Consider the following 16,212-nt stretch of genomic DNA (forward strand, 5'->3'; position numbering starts at 1 on the left):
TGTTGAGGAAAGATTGCATCTTAGACAATGCAGTAGCCTGCCAGATCCCTAGAGAAATCCCTACTGTTTGAATCTAGTAAAAAATAAATTCTTCAATGAAGTTGCTGCGTGTTTTTCACCATGCTGTATAAACAAAAGATCTACCTTTCTTTGATTGCACACTTTATAATCCATTTGTGCCATAACTAATTAAACCTTGTGACAACAGTACATTAAGTGAGTTGGAGAGACAATTAGTTAAGGTTGACCGAGAGCAGTCTGTTACTTTGCTATTGTAGATTATTTTCAGGTAACACAGGTATTTTTTTTATTAGTGTAACATGAGTGTCAAAGGTAGGGCAGGCACCTTTTGCCTTTGAGAGAGGCAATCTTGAGCTATTGCAACCAATGTGATGAAACTGCTCAAGGGTGCTACTCAAAGTTCAAAATAAATTTTATTATCAAGTACATATATGTCATCATATACAACCCTGAGATCCATCTTATTATGGGCAAACTCAGCAAATCTTTAGAATAGTAACAATAATAGGATCAATGCTAGTAGAGAGAGACTTGCAGGATTTTCATCCAGTGATAAAGGAAGGGTGACAAATAAAAACAGTGAAAGTTGGAAATACTCAGCAGGTCAGTCAGCATCTGCAGAAAGAGCAGTAAATGTTTCAGGTCATAGAGTCATAGAGCACTACAATACAAAACAGGCTCTCAAAAACAGGTTCCATAAACCTTTTATCCTGGCCTTTTATTCTGACAGGCACATACAAACTCTGTACTCTCATAATTTCATTTTTGAAGGCCTCCCACTTACCAAATACACCTTTGCCAGAAGACAGCCTGTCCCAATCCACACTTGCCAGATCCTTTCTGATACCATCAAGAATGGCCTTTCTCCAATTTAGAATCTCAACCCAAGGACCAGAATTATGCTTTTCCATAATTATTTTGAAACTAATGTCACCACGGTCACTAGATGCAAAGAGCTTCCTACACAAACTTCCATCTTATTTCCTAATAGGAGTTCTAGTATCACTTCTATATTCTAATAAAGGGAACTTCCCTGAATGCACTTCACAACCCCTTTTCCATCCAATCCTTTTATAGTATATGAGTTGCAGTCAATATGTGGGAAGTTAAAATCACCTAATATCACAACCTTATGTTTCTTGCAATGATCTGCAATCTCTCTACAAATTTGCTCTTCTAAACCCCCTGACTGCTGGGTGGTCTATAATATAATCCCATTAATGTAGTCATGCCTTTTTTATTTCTCAGTTTTATCCATAAAGCCTCCCTAGATGAGCCCTCCCATCTGTCCTGACGGAGAACTGCCGTGACATTTTCCCTGATTAGTATCGCCACCCCTCCTCCTTTAATCCCTTCTGCTCTGTCATATCTAAAACGATGGAACCCCAGAACATTGAGCTGCTGGTCCTGCCCCTCCAGCAGCCAAGTCTCTCTAATGGCAACAATGTCATAATTCCACATGCTGATCCATGCCCTAAGCTCATCTGCCTTTCCTATAATACTCATTGCATTGAAATATGCGCAGCTCAGAACATTATACCCACCATGTTCAACCTCTTGATTCTTGACCTTGACCATACATGTAGGCTGAACAACATCTTTGTCTACAAATACTCTACTACCTGTTCTGGTGTTCCAGTTCCTGCACTGCTGCAACTGCAGTTTAAACAGGTGTGATATGTTTAATTAGAATTTCTGATGAAAGGTCTCAGACATTTACTTTTCCACGGATGCTGCCTGACCTGCTGAGTCTTTCCATCATTTACCATTTCTGTTTCAGATTTCTGGTAGCCGCAGTCTTTTTCATTTTCAAAGATGCTAAGTAGCTGACAGGTTTAAAGTGTAGCTTGGGAGATTTAGAAGTGGTGGTTGTTGTGAGAGTCGTGAGTCTGGAAGGTGCTATTGCAACAGCCTTATCAAGTTTCTGCCATGCGTCAGTAAATGGTGCACACCAGAGCCACGGTACATCAACGATGGAGAGGACTATAGTTTATGTTGGGAATGGGATGCTGATCATGTCAACATGTGAACTTGGCATCTTCCACCTCTCCATGGAACTGGCTACCATTATGTTAAATACTTAACTTCTACCTTGAAGGTGATTGAGGTGTTTAAGTCTGTCAGATGATGACCTGGTTGTTGCAGAGTACCTAATGTCTGACTAGATAATTACTATAAGCCAGCGGTGTAAGGCCCTACCATCCCTACCAGCAATGACTTGTCCAATCTCACTCACGTATTTCTTTTTGTTTCTTTCTTCCCAGAGCTTGAAATCCGCCAGCGCAGAGGGTCTATTGCCCCTGGTGTGCTCCTGCTTACTGTTGGAGACCCAGGGACTCATGTTGGCAGTGGAGGTGCAACTCTCAATGCCCTGCTGGTAGCTGCTGAATACCTCAGTGCCAGGGAAGGATATACGGTACGTTCATTAAGTATCAATATGTCTTTTATTTATGACCTTTTAGTGGCTATGAATGGAAAATAAGGTTTCATCTTATAGGATCATAGAATGCCACAGGCATTGGCTCTTTAAAAGAGGTAACCAGTGACCTCATGATCTTGCTCTTTCTCCATTGCTCTGATAAATTGTCCTTTTACAAATACTCATTGCGTTCCTATTTCAAAAGTTATCGGTGAGTATGCTATCCTTCTTTAATTTCATGGTGTGCATTTCAGATTATAAAACCATGTGTAATATCACACTTTTCTCATTTGCCTGATGATTATTTTGCTATAGGTTACCAGACATTCCCTCAGTGGAAGTGGTTTCTCCTTGCTTACTTCATCAGGCTCCTACATTGGTTTAGACCAAAAGACCTTAAGACTTAGGTGCATAATTGGGCCATTCGGCCCATTGAGTGTGCTCTGCCATTTGATCGTGGCTGAATTACTATTGCTCTCAACCCCATTCTCCTACCTTCTTCCAACAACCTTTGACACCCTTACTGATTAAAAACCTATTAATCTCCACTTTAAGTATACCCAGTGAGTTGCATTCCACTACCATCTGTGGCAACTAATTCTACAGCTTCACCTTTGGCTGAAGCAATTCCTCCCTTCTCTGTTCTAAAGGGAGATCCTTATATTCTGAGGCTGTGTCCTCTGGTCATAGACTCCCCCACTATTAGAAACGTTCTCTCAACATCCACCCCATCAAAACCTTTCAATATTCAATAGGTTTCAATAAGATTCCGCCCCCCCCCCCACCATCCTCATTCTTTTAAACTCCAGCGAGTACAGGCCCAGAGGCATCACATGGTCCTTTCCTTCTTGAGATCATTCTAGTGAACCTCCTCTGGATCCCCTCCAACGTCAGCACATACTTTCTTAGATAAGGAGCCCAAAACTGCTCTCAATACTACAAATACAATTTTTTCCCAGTGGCTCAATGAGATTGACAGAGGAGGCTCACATCTCCAAGTTTGCGGATGACATGAAGCTGGGTGGCAGTGTTAGCTGTGAGGAGGATGCTAAGAGGATGCAGGGTGACTTGGATAGGTTAGGTGAGTGGGCAAACTCATGGCAGATACAATTTAATGTGGAGAAATGTGAGGTTATCCACTTTGGTGGCAAGAGCAGGAAATCTATCTGAATGGTGGCCGATTAGGAAAAGGGGAGGTGCAACGAGACTTGGGTGTCATTATACACCAGTCATTGAAAGTGGGCATGCAGGTACAGCAGGCGGTGAAAAAGGCGAATGGTATGCTGGCATTCATAGCAAGAGGATTCGAGTACAGGAGCAGGGAGGTACTACTGCAGTTGTACAAGGCCTTGATGAGACCACACCTGGAGTATTGTGTGCAGTTTTGGTCCCCTAATCTGAGGAAAGACATTCTTGCCATAGAGGGAGTACAAAGAAGGTTCACCAGATTAATTCCTGGGATGGCAGGACTTTCATATGATGAAAGACTGGATCGACTAGGCTTATACTCACTGGAATTTAGAAGATTGAGGGGCAATCTTATTGAAACGTATAAAATTCTAAAGGGATTGGACAGGCTAGCTGTAGGAAGATTGTTCCCAATGTTGGGGAAGTCCAGAATGAGGGGTCACAGTTTGAGGATAAAGGGGAAGCCTTTTAGGACCGAGATTAGGAAAAACTTCTTCACGAGAGTGGTGAATCTGTGGAATTCTCTGCCACAGGAAACAGTTGAGGCCAGTTCATTGGCTATATTTAAGAGGGAGTTAGATATGGCCCTTGTAGCTAAAGGGATCAGGGGTATGGAGAGAAGGCAGGTACAGGGTTCTGAGTTGGATGATCAGCCATGATCATACTGAATGGCGGTGCAGGCTCGAAGGGCCGAATGGCCTACTCCTCCACCTATTTTCTATGTTTCTACGTAGGTATGGGCGAGTATGGGCAACAATTGGTGTTGGTGGGTTTTTGGCTTTTTCCAGAGGCTCAATCGTATGGTAATTTGTTAGCAGGGGAAATAAAAATAAGGTAGGGACAAGCGGAATGTCCCATTGTTGGAGTGGACCAATGGTAGAGTTGGGAGGCTTTGGTTCCACAGGCTTGGACAAGGTAAGCTTCTGGTAAGTTTCTTCTTTATTCTTTGTCTGTTAGTGCATAGTTAGTGCAGTGCGAATGTTGTGTTCTTTGTGAGTGATGTGGGAATTCTGGGAAGCCTCCAGCCTCCCAGATAACCACATCTGCACCAGGTGCACTGAGCTGCATCTCCTCTGTGAATGTGTTAAGGAACTGGAGCTGCAGCTCGATGACCTTCAGTTCATACAGGACAATGAGGTGCTAGATAGGTAAGTAGTCACCCCTAAGTTGCAGGAGGCAAGTAACTGGGTGACTGTCAGGAGAGGGAAAGGGAATGGGCTGCCAGTGCAGGGTACCCTTATGGCTATTCCTCTCAATAATAAGTATACCATTTTGCATACTATTGAGGAAGGTGATCTCTCTTCCCAGAGATCTCTAGCTCTGAGTCTGGTGCTGTGTCTCAGAAGGGAAGGGAGTAGAAGAGGACTGTGGTAGGGATAGGAGATTCCATAGCTGGAAGAGAAGAGATGAGATTCTGTCGACATGAAAGAGACGCCCGGATGGTATGGTGCCTCCCATGTGCCAGGGTCAGGGATGTCTCAGCTTGGGTCATGTACCATAAGGGTAAAAATAGGATGATTTGGCAGATGAATGCATGGCTGAGAAACTAGTGCAGGGAGCAAGGCTTCAGATTTCTGGATCATTGGGATCTCTTCTGGGGAAGGTATGACCTGCACAAAAGGGACAGGCGGGTTAGGCAAAGGGGGTGGTGTGGCTTTGTTGGTAAAAGTGAAATCAAATCCTTAGAAAGAAGAATGGAAGATGTACAATGGAACAGTAGCAAAGATGTGGGCTACGAATTACAATGGGAGATAGAAAAGGCATGTAAAAAGACCAATATTTTGATAGTCATGGGGATTTCGGGGTATTGCAGGAATGATACTAGCATGAATGGAGGATTGGCTGATTGGCAGGAGGCAAAGAGTGGGAATAAAGGGAACCTTTTTTTGGTTGACTGCCAGTGACTAATGGGATTCTGCATGGGCTTTTGTTGGGACCGTTTCTTTTTACATTATATGTCAATGACTTGGATGACAGAATTGATGGCTTTTTGGTCATCAATTCCTAAGGTAGATGGAGGAGTAGGTAGAATTGAGGAAGCAGAGAGGCTGCAGAGGGACTTAGACTGATTAGGAGAATGGGTAAAAAAGTGGCAAATGGAATACAGTGTCAGGAAGTGTATGGTCGGGGACTTCCGGTAGCGCTCATGGAGTGAAGTCGCGTTCTTGACTCGCTCCATTACCTCTGAGTTTTTTTACTCTATGGTCAGCTATACTTTAATTAACCATTAAGGCATCAATTTTTATAATACTTTGAATTAAACTGAATTCTCTGACAATTGGATGATACTTAGATCTGCTATGTCTAAGAACGGGAAAAACGGCAAGGATGGTAAACCTTCGGCTAAACTGAAAGCTACGGATCTCCCTCCGACTGAATCACCGGTGACTTTGAAAGCGATATCGGAGTTAATTCAGAGGGAAATTTCAACCTCTGTTAGGGAGATGATTCGTACGGAAATTGCAGGCTTTGTTAAAGATCTGATTCATGCGGAAATCTCAACTAATTTCCAGAAAATTGCCGATTTAATTGATAAGATGCAAACATGTATTGCGGAACATCAGTCGGCTATATCTGATCTTCAAAAATTCGCGCAACAAAGTGAGCTTAAGATGGGGAAAATCGAAGAAACAATTAATGTAATGAAGAAGAAACTTGACTTTTTGACTTTTAAAAACTCTGACTTGGAATCTAGAATGCGACGGCAGAATTTAAGAATGATCGGCGTGAGAGAAGCCGTTGAAGCTAACAACCCCATGAAATATTTCTCTCAACTTTTAAAAGATGCATTCCCTACTGTATTTCCTGACCAACCACCGCTACTGGATCGTGTTCACAGAATCCCATCATACTCGTCTAGGTCAGATAGACCTAGGCATGTTATTTTACGTTTTCATTACTTTCAAGACAAGGAGAGACTGTTTCGATTTGCTCGATCTAAAGGTTTCATTGATTTTTTGGATCTTAAGTTCCGATTCGTGGAAGATTTCAGTAAACCAATCTGGGACCAACGGGTCCGTTACAGATCCGTGATGTCGGAATTCTATAAGATGGATTTAAGACCAGCGCTGCTGTACCCTGCACGTCTAAGGATTCGCATGTTAGATGGAGCCCTTCGTTTTTTTGATTCTCCATCGGATGCCCAGAGTTATCTGGATCAACTTTCATCTTCAACATCTTAATTGCCTTTTTTTTTAATTTTCTCCGTTGATCGGAGGCTGTGAATTGGTTGGTTTTAACTTTTCTGTGCCCTATTTGGGCAGAAAAGTTTACTTTTGATTTCTTAATATGGCTGCTAAACTTTCTTTTTAACTGCGTCATTTCTTTCTTTTCCCAGGGGATTCTGGGTGGTTACTTCCCTTTTGTCATCTTACGTATTTCCTGTGCGGCCTTAAATTTTGTAGTTTTTTTTTAAATTTTATTCTGTTTTGCTTTTTATAATCACTTTATGTTAATAATCCTATTTTTTTTTGTTGCTGTGTCTATTCATGAGTTTGAGGTTTATTGTGGTTTTTTTTAATATATATTTTCCGGCTTTTGTTCTGTTCTGTGTGTATTCTAATTGAGCTAACTTTTTTTTTTACTTATTTTTTTACTGTTTTACAATTAGCTGATCCTTTTCATATTTATACCTTTTTTTTAGGGAGCGTATACCGGAAGTCATGGGGGTAGTTTTAGCGCTTGCTTCTTTCTGGCGGGTCTGCTTTAGATTTTGCCTTGGGGTCTTGGGGTGGGGGGTGGTGGGAGGGGCTTCACGTTTTAGTTTGTTTTTCTTTGGGCTATATACATTATTGAAGTACTGGTTGCGTCCTTTTCCCCGGTATCTTTTGTATGTTCTGTTTCCTCTCCGGGTTTGTGGGTCACGCCTATTGTCAATCCTCCTTGTTGTGGGTTGACTTTAGGATTTATGGAGTCTATTATTAATTTTGTCTCCTGGAATACTAATGGTCTTAATCATCCTATTAAAAGAAAAAAAGTTTTTAAAGTGTTCCGGAGACTTAAAGCACAAATTTTATTTTTACAAGAGACCCATGTACGGAGGGGGGACAGACTACGTTTTTTCAAATTCTGGAAGGGACAACAATTTCATTCGAACTCCAATGCTAAGATTCGAGGCGTCTCTATTTTTATAGATTCCTCAGTTACTTTTATACAACAGGATATTATCTCTGATCCGAATGGTAGATTTTTATTGGTTAGTGGTTTACTATTTAATAAAAAAGTAGTTTTGGTTAATGTTTATGCTCCTAATATGGATTGTCCGGAATTTTATAAATCATTGTTTGATCAGTTTCCGAATTTGAACGAGTTTTCATTGATTTGGGGCGGAGATCTTAATACCTGTTTATCTCCAGCTTTGGACCGTTCGGCTCCTTTACGGACTTTACCTAATAAATCTGCAAATTTGATTAATTTTTTTCTTTCTGATTCTGGGTCGACGGACATTTGGCGTTTTCTGCATCCTCAGGAAAAATATTTTTCCTTTTTTTCACATGTTCATCATTCCTATTCAAGAATTGATTATTTTTTTATTGACTCTCGTCTCATTCCTTCAGTGATTAAATGTGATTATGATTCTATAACCATTTCGGATCATGCTCCACTTAAGCTTTCTATTAAAATTATGGCCAATATACCAAACAATAGACAATGGCGTTTTAATTCGCTGTTGCTTCAGGACTCGGACTTTGTTAATTTTATGAATGAACAGATTGAGCTTTTTTTTTACAATTAACCATACAGAAGATATTTCGGTTAACACTCTTTGGGACACTTTTAAAGCCTATATTCGGGGTCAGATTATTTCGTATTCCGTTGCTTTGAGGAAGAAACAGAAGCAGGAGGAGATGGCAATTGTGGACAAGATTAAAGAAATTGATAAGAAATATGTTATGGCTCCTTCTGAGGAGCTATACAAACAAAGAACTGAACTTCAAATGGAACACAGTTTACTACTCTCGTCCTCGATTGTAAACCAATTAAAGAAAACAAGAAGTGATTTTTATGTTCATAGTGATAAAATTGGCAAGCTGCTGGCTAATCAATTGAAATCTAATTATGTTAAATCTCAAATCAATCAGATTTATAACCAAAATGATCGATTGATATTGGATCATGTGGGGATTAATCAAACCTTTTGTGATTTTTATTCTTCTTTATATCAATCAGAGTCTCCTCGAGATTCTAAATATATGAATGATTTTTTAGATAAGTTAGACTTCCCTCAGATTTCACAGGATATGTCTTCTTTATTAGATACTTCCATTACAATGGATGAGATTAAGAATGTTATTTTTTCTATGAATCTGGGGAAAGCTCCTGGCCCTGATGGGTTTACCGTTGAATTTTATAAATGTTTTGCTTCTTTATTGATTCCTTGGCTCTATAAGGTTTTTGAGGCTTCTTTGAAACTTGGTAAACTTCCGGAATCTTTTAATAGAGCATCAATTTCTTTAATACTAAAGAAGGATAAAGACCCTGCTCAATGTGCATCTTATAGACCAATATCTTTATTAAATGTTGATTCTAAAGTTTTTTCTAAGTTATTAGCAAATAGACTAGAGAAAGTACTTCCTTCTATTATTTCGGAAGACCAAACGGGTTTTATTAAAGGTCGTTACTCTTTTTATAATATTCGTACATTGTTAAATATCGTTTATACTCCCTCACAAAATGTTCCTGAGTGTGTTATTTCTTTAGATGCCGAGAAAGCTTTTGATAGAGTAGAATGGCCTTATTTATTTAAGGTGCTTGAAATGTTTAATTTTAGCTTGAAATTTATATCCTGGATTAAACTGTTATATCACTCCCCTGTAGCCTCGGTTCGTACTAACTCTTTAAACTCACCTTTTTTTCCTCTCTTTCGTGGTACTCGACAAGGCTGTCCTCTTAGTCCCCTATTATTTGATATTGCATTAGAACCTCTTGCAATTGCTATTCGAGAATCTTCAAATATTACTGGGATAACTCGGGGATTAAAGTTCCATAAATTATCACTCTATGCTGATGATTTACTTTTATATATTTCTAATCCTGAGAGATCTATTCCTGCTGTTTTAGAGTTATTAGCACAATTTGGTCTTTTCTCAGGTTATAAATTAAATCTTAGTAAGAGTGAACTTTTTCCGATTAATAAACATCTTCCCTTATATTATAAATTTCCATTTAAATTGATTAATAATTACCTTTCATATCTTGGGATTAAAATTACTTGTAAACATAAAGATTTATTTAAGACTAACTTTTTACCATTAATAGACCATATTACTCAACTTTCATCTAAATGGTTTCCCTTATATTTAACTTTGATTGGTCGTATTAATGCAGTTAAGATGTTTTTTTTGCCAAAATTTTTATATGTGTTTCAGGCATTACCAATTTTCGTTCCTAAATCTTTTTTTGATAAAGTCGACTCTAAAATTTCTTCATTTATTTGGCAGAATAAGAATCCGAGACTGGGTAAAATACATTTACAGAAAGCTAAGAGAGATGGAGGTTTAGCATTACCTAACTTTAGATTTTATTATTGGGCTATTAATATTCGACATATGAAATTTTGGTTACTTGACCGGGACATACTATCTATTCCTAAATGGGTAGCATTGGAATTACAATCTGTTCAGGGTTATACACTTGGTTCTATTTTAGGTTCATCTCTTCCCTTTGATTCGAAACGCCTTAAGCAGGTCTCTAACCCGATCGTTAAATATGCTTTGCGTATTTGGTTTCAATTCAGAAAATTTTTTGATCTTAATCAATTCGGGTTAGCGATTCCTATTTTAGGTAACATATTTTTTCCTCCCTCTTTTACGGATCGCGCTTTTCAAACTTGGAAGACTAAGGGTATTTTACGGTTTTTGGATTTATTTTTAGATGGTTCCCTTATGTCTTTTGAACAATTATCTAATAAATATAACTTATCAAGAATACATTTTTTTAGATATTTACAAGTTAGAAATTTCTTAAGTACTATACTTTCTTCCTTTCCAATGCTTCCTCCTATATATATTTTAGATTCGATAATTAACCTTAATCCATGTCAGAAAGGTGCATCGGCTATGATTTATAATATTATTATGAAACTTAGGAAAGCTCCATTTGATAAGATTAGGGTAGATTGGGAACAGGAATTGGGGCTTACCATTTCTGTGGATGATTGGGGGCAGATTTTACAATTAGTTAATACTTCCTCTATTTGTGCTAAACATTCCCTAATTCAATTTAAAGTGGTTCATAGAGCACATATGTCCAAAGATAAGTTAGCGCGTTTTTACACGCATATTAATCCTTTCTGTGATAGATGTTCGGGGCAGATAGCCTCTTTAACTCATATGTTTTGGTCTTGCCCTACTTTGGAAACTTTTTGGAGAGATATTTTCAATATTATTTCTAAGGTATTAAATATAGATATCTCTCCTCACCCTATTACTGCTATCTTTGGACTACCTAAAATTTCTAGTAATCTTTCCCCTTCAGCCCGTAGAATGATTGCATTTCTTACTTTGATGGCGAAAAGATGTATTTTACAACATTGGAAAGAGCTTAATGCTCCAACTACCTTTTTTTGGTTTTCTCAGACGATTTTATGTTTGAATCGCGATTTTATGTTTGAATCTGGAGAAAATTAGAAGTAACCTTTATGATTCTTCATTTAAATTTGAACAGATTTGGGGACCTTTTATTCGATATTTTCATTTAATGTAATATTTACCCTTCTTGTTCTTTTTTCACTGTTTTAATGGAGGTCGGGATTGAGGACGTGATTTTAAGTTTAACTCTGTTTGGTTTCAAGTTAGCCCATTGCTTTGCTTTGCTTTTAGTTAGTTGCACGGTGGGTTTTTTTTTGGGGTTTTTTTTTTCTTTTTTTTCCTTTGATATATATAAAATCTAGTATACTATTATGTTATCTTGGTTTCTTATGCTTAAATTACATTGTTTGTAGTATTTTCTTTTTGGTATTGTTATCTTTTGGAATTTTATTATACTTTAACATTGTATTAATGTTTATATGGATTACCTTTTTTGTATACTTACTCAATAAAAAGATTTAAAAAGAAAGGAAGTGTATGGTCATGCACTTTGGTCAAAGAAATAAAATCAGAGGTGAAAGAGGACTTGAGAGTCCTTGTGCAGGATTCCCTAAATGTTAACTTGCAGGTTGAGTTGGTGGTGAGGAAAGTACATGCAAGGTTAGCATTTATTTTGAGAGGTCTAGAATATAAAAGCAAGGATGTAATGCTGAGGTTTTATAAGGCACTGGAGAGGCCTTACTTGGAGTATTGTGAGTGTAGTTTTAGGATCCTTATCTGAAAAAGAATGTGCTGATATTGGAGAGAGTTCAGAGGAGCTTCATGAGAACGATTCCTGGAATGAAAGGGTTATTGTATGAGGAGCATTTGATGTCTCTGGGCCTGTACTCTCTGGAATTTAGAAGACTGAGGGTGGATCTAATTGAAACCTATCGAATGTTGAAAGGCCTGGATAGTGTGGATGTTAAGAGCATATTTCCTTTGGTGGGGGAGTCTTGGACCAGAGGGTACAGCCTCAGATCGGGGATGACCATTCAGAATGGAGGTGAGACAGAATTTCTTTAGCCAGAGAATGGTGAATCTGTGGAATTCGTTGCCACGGGCGGCTGAGGAGGCCAAGACTTTGTGTATATTTAAGGCAGAGCTGGATAAATTCTTCATTAGTCAGGGTGTTAAAGGTTATGGGAAGAAGGCAGGAGAATGCAGTGGAGAGGGAAAATGGATCAGCAATGATGAAATGCCAGAGCAGACTCGATGAGCCTAGTGGCCTAATGCTGCTCCTGTGTCTTACAGTCTTGTGGTCTAAATGTGATCTGACCAATGTCAGCATTACTCCTTCTTTTTAACTGAATGTAAAACTGCTGAATTTCTGGCCTCAGAAATCGCATTGTTAAGCCAAATTAAACACATGCCACACACAACGTAAAACACACTGTATGTGCTTAGTAGGCCAGGCAGTATGTACTGAGAGAGAAGTGGTTAATGTTTCAAGTCAGGCAACATTCTGTGAAAGAGAAGAAGAGATAAAGATTCAGGTTAATGACCGTTCATCAGCTTGGTTTCTCTTCCTTCAGAGTGTTTCCTCCAGTCCTGACGAAGGGTCTCGGCCTGAAACGTCGACTGTACCTCTTCCTAGAGATGCTGCCTGGCCTGCTGCGTTCACCAGCATTTTTTGTGTGTGTTACAGAGGGAGGTGTTGATTCCACGGGTTCTAAGTTTGATGATGAGTTTCACTGAAATTATGGTGTTCAAGGTGGAGGTGTAGTCAGTAAGCAATAGGTGTCTTTACTATTCAGGTACTCTAGAAATGAGTGTAGAGCCAGGTAGATAGTGTCCATTTAGATCTGTGTCAGCAGTAGGCTAATTGCAGTGGGTCCAGGTTGTCTGGGAGGTTGGAGTTGATGTGTGCCATGACCAGCCTCTCGAAGCACTTCTTAATGGTGGATGTTAGAGCCAGCAGGCAGTAGTCATTAAGACATATTACCTTGTTCTTCTTAAGTACTGGGATGATGGTTGACTTCTTAAAGCAAGTGGGAACTTCATATTGAAGCAAGGAGAGTTTATACCCTCACCAGCTGATTTGCATAGGGTCTAAGGACACAGCCAGGATACCATCCAGACCAGATACTTTCCATGGGTTAGTTCTCTAGCAGACTGATCTTATTTCTGCAACGTTAATTGTGGGTTCAGGTACTTTGGAGGCTGTCGGTGTGGGTGATGACTTTCCAATCCCCTTCTGTTCGAACATGCATCAAATGTATTCACGTCTTCATGAAGGGATGTGTTGTTGTCACCAATGCTGTCTGACTTGCCACAACTGACGGCTGGTCGAGGACTTGATTTTGTAGTGGTGCTATCTCTTAGCATCCCTGACTGCTTTACAGAGATCTTGTCTTGACTTCTTGTAAAACTCATGGCCACCTGATTTGAATGCTACAGTAGGGAGTGGATCTCCTGGTTCATCCATGGTTTCTGGTTTAGGAACACCCCGATCATCCTCTTTGCTGCATAGTCCTCAACACACTTGCTGATAAAGTCCATGACCGTGGTAATGTACTCAGCCAAGTAGGCTGCTGAGTCTTTGAATGTAGAACAGTCTACTGACTCGAGGCAGTCACATAGAAGCTCATTTATTTCTTCAGATCAGCACAGAATAACTCTGCACTGGATCCTCACATTTCAGCTTCTGTTTGTCTGCAGATAGGAGTACAGCTTTGTGGTTTGGGTAGAGGGATATCTTGGTATGTGTCTTTGATGGTTGTGTAGCAGTGGTCAGGAATGTTTGGGCCCCTGGCATGACAGAAGACATGCTGGTAGTATTTTAATAGCACATTCTTGACATTGGCCTGGTTAAAGTCACAAGCAATGATGGAGTGGGTCTCAGGCTATCAGGTAGTTGATCGTGGACTCCAGTTCATTGAACGCAAGCTTCACATCTGAAACACAAGAGATTCTGCAGCTGCAGGAAAAGTTGACAAACTCAGCGGGTCAGGCAGCACTTACGGAGGGAAATGTACACTCAACAGGATTGTAAAGAAGCCAAAATGCAAGGGTAGGTGGAGGAGGAGAACAAGCTGGCTTTGTAAGATGGGGAAAGTGGGTGGGTGGCTGGGTGGGTGGGGGAGAGGGAATGAAAGGGAATGATGTGAGACATTAGGAGGTGATAGGTGGAAGAAGCAAAGGGATGAAGAAGAAGGAATTTGATAGAAGACAGTTGACCATGGAATAAAGGGAAGAAGATGGGCAGCCAGATGGAGGGGATGGGCCAGTCAGGAAGTTAGGTAAGGGAAATAGAAGGGATAAGAGAGCCACTGGAATGAGGGAAAATAAAGTGGGTGGGGGGGGGTTGCGTGGGAAGGAAGACCGAGAGAGTGGTTACCAGAAGTTGGAGAATCAGGTTGATGCTATCAGGTTGGAAATCACCAAGATGAAATATGAAGTGTTGCTTCTCTCTCATATTCCATGTTGATAATCTCCAACTTCACAGCATCAAAATCGATCTTGCTAACATCTGGTAAAAAAATTTAATTAAGTTTGGTTTGGGATCTAGACTGCCATCAAGATAGCTGAAGTGATCTCTTGTGCAAGTAGTGTGGGTGATACTTCATTGTTTGATGCTGAAAGCTGCCTGGGCAGGAATTTGCCAGGACTGTCAGTCTTAGCACCACAAATGTTGATTGGGCAGCAGATTAAGCCTCCTCTGCCCAGCATCTTGTTCAGTCATTGGAAAATAAGATTGACGATCTCAGGGTAAGGCTGCTGTATCAGAGTCAGATGAGGCAGATCTCAGCTGTCCATTGCATTGAAACTTAGTTTAACTGCAAATACACCCAACAGAGTTGTTCAATCAGAAGGTTTAACGATTTTCAGAATGGATTGAACTGCAAACTCTGGTGAGGAAAAAGGTGGCAGCGTGTGCTTCTTCATCAATTCTCTTTGGTGCATGGGCATTGAGGTAGTGTCGACTTCTTGTTGCCCTGACTTAGAACACCTGATGATTAAATGTAGACCATCCTATTTACCCGGGAGTTGTTATCCACGATCCTGACTGCAGTGTATTTTCCAACAGTGATCAATTATAAGGAAGCACTCACAACACTACATGATGTTGTCTGTAGGGAAGAAACAACCCAGCCCAATACACTTGAAATTAAAGTCAGCTACTTTAACCTGGCTTGTTTGAAGAAAACCCTGCCCAATTATCACCAGCACGTAACCTATTGTACCAGAAGTCCCAACAGGCTAGTCACTACTACATTACAGTAAGGAATGCTTATTGTTCCTTTCTGAGACTGTATTTTGGCAAGTTGGATCATTTGGCTGTATCTCTACTACCTACATATAGACAGAGCCTACAAAGCAAGGCTCCAGAGATCAAGACAACTAAGAGGCGGTCACAGGAGGCTGAGAAATGGTTACAGGATTGCCATGAGTCAGTGGACTGGGTTGTGCTTAACAACTCATCTGGGGACCTGAGAGACTAAACCAGAGCCGTAACAGACTTTATTAAAACGGCTATGGTGAGTGTGTCGCCACGAAATCATTCAAGGTTTTCTCCCAATCAGAACCTCTGGATGAACAATGAAATCCAGGATCTGCTGAGAGTCAGATCAGAGGTATTCAAGTCTGGAGATCAAGAATGCTACAAGGGGTGCAGGTATGATCTCCGGAAAGCCCTCTCAAGGTAACGAAGTGGAGATTCTGGACCAGACTGGAATCAACAAGGGATGCTCACCAGCTGTGGCAGAGTTTGAATGTCAGAAACTCCTACAAAGTTAAATCTTGCAACATAGGAGACGGCAGAACTTACCTTCTGAATGAGTTCAATACCTCCTATGCTTGCTTTGACCACACGAACAGGGAGGAACCATCGCATACCCCAATGTCTCCCAATGATCCTTGCCTTTTAGTATCTGAAAATGATGTGCAGGCTGCCTTCAAGAGAGTGGATCCAAGGAAAGCATCCGGAAAGGTCCGGATGGAGTACCTGGTCGAGTTGAAGATCTGTACTAACTGGCTAGTGTACTCATGGATATCTTCAAACTCTCGCTCCAG

At 40.1% G+C, this 16,212-nt stretch overlaps 1 protein-coding gene across 2 annotated transcripts in view; it reads left to right on the plus strand.

Moving 5' to 3' along the window:
* The window catches only part of LOC134356069 (L-fucose kinase), a 370,621-nt gene that overhangs the window by 122,013 nt on the left and 232,396 nt on the right, over nucleotides 1-16,212 (plus strand). For both annotated transcript variants that reach the window (XM_063066612.1, XM_063066613.1), the window contains exon 3: nucleotides 2,286-2,437. In XM_063066612.1, coding sequence (XP_062922682.1) covers nucleotides 2,286-2,437 — 152 coding nt within the window. The remainder of the gene's footprint in view (nucleotides 1-2,285; nucleotides 2,438-16,212) is intronic.

The sequence above is a fragment of the Mobula hypostoma genome, chromosome 14 (genome assembly GCF_963921235.1).
Source record: "Mobula hypostoma chromosome 14, sMobHyp1.1, whole genome shotgun sequence".
Lineage (NCBI taxonomy): Eukaryota > Metazoa > Chordata > Chondrichthyes > Myliobatiformes > Myliobatidae > Mobula > Mobula hypostoma.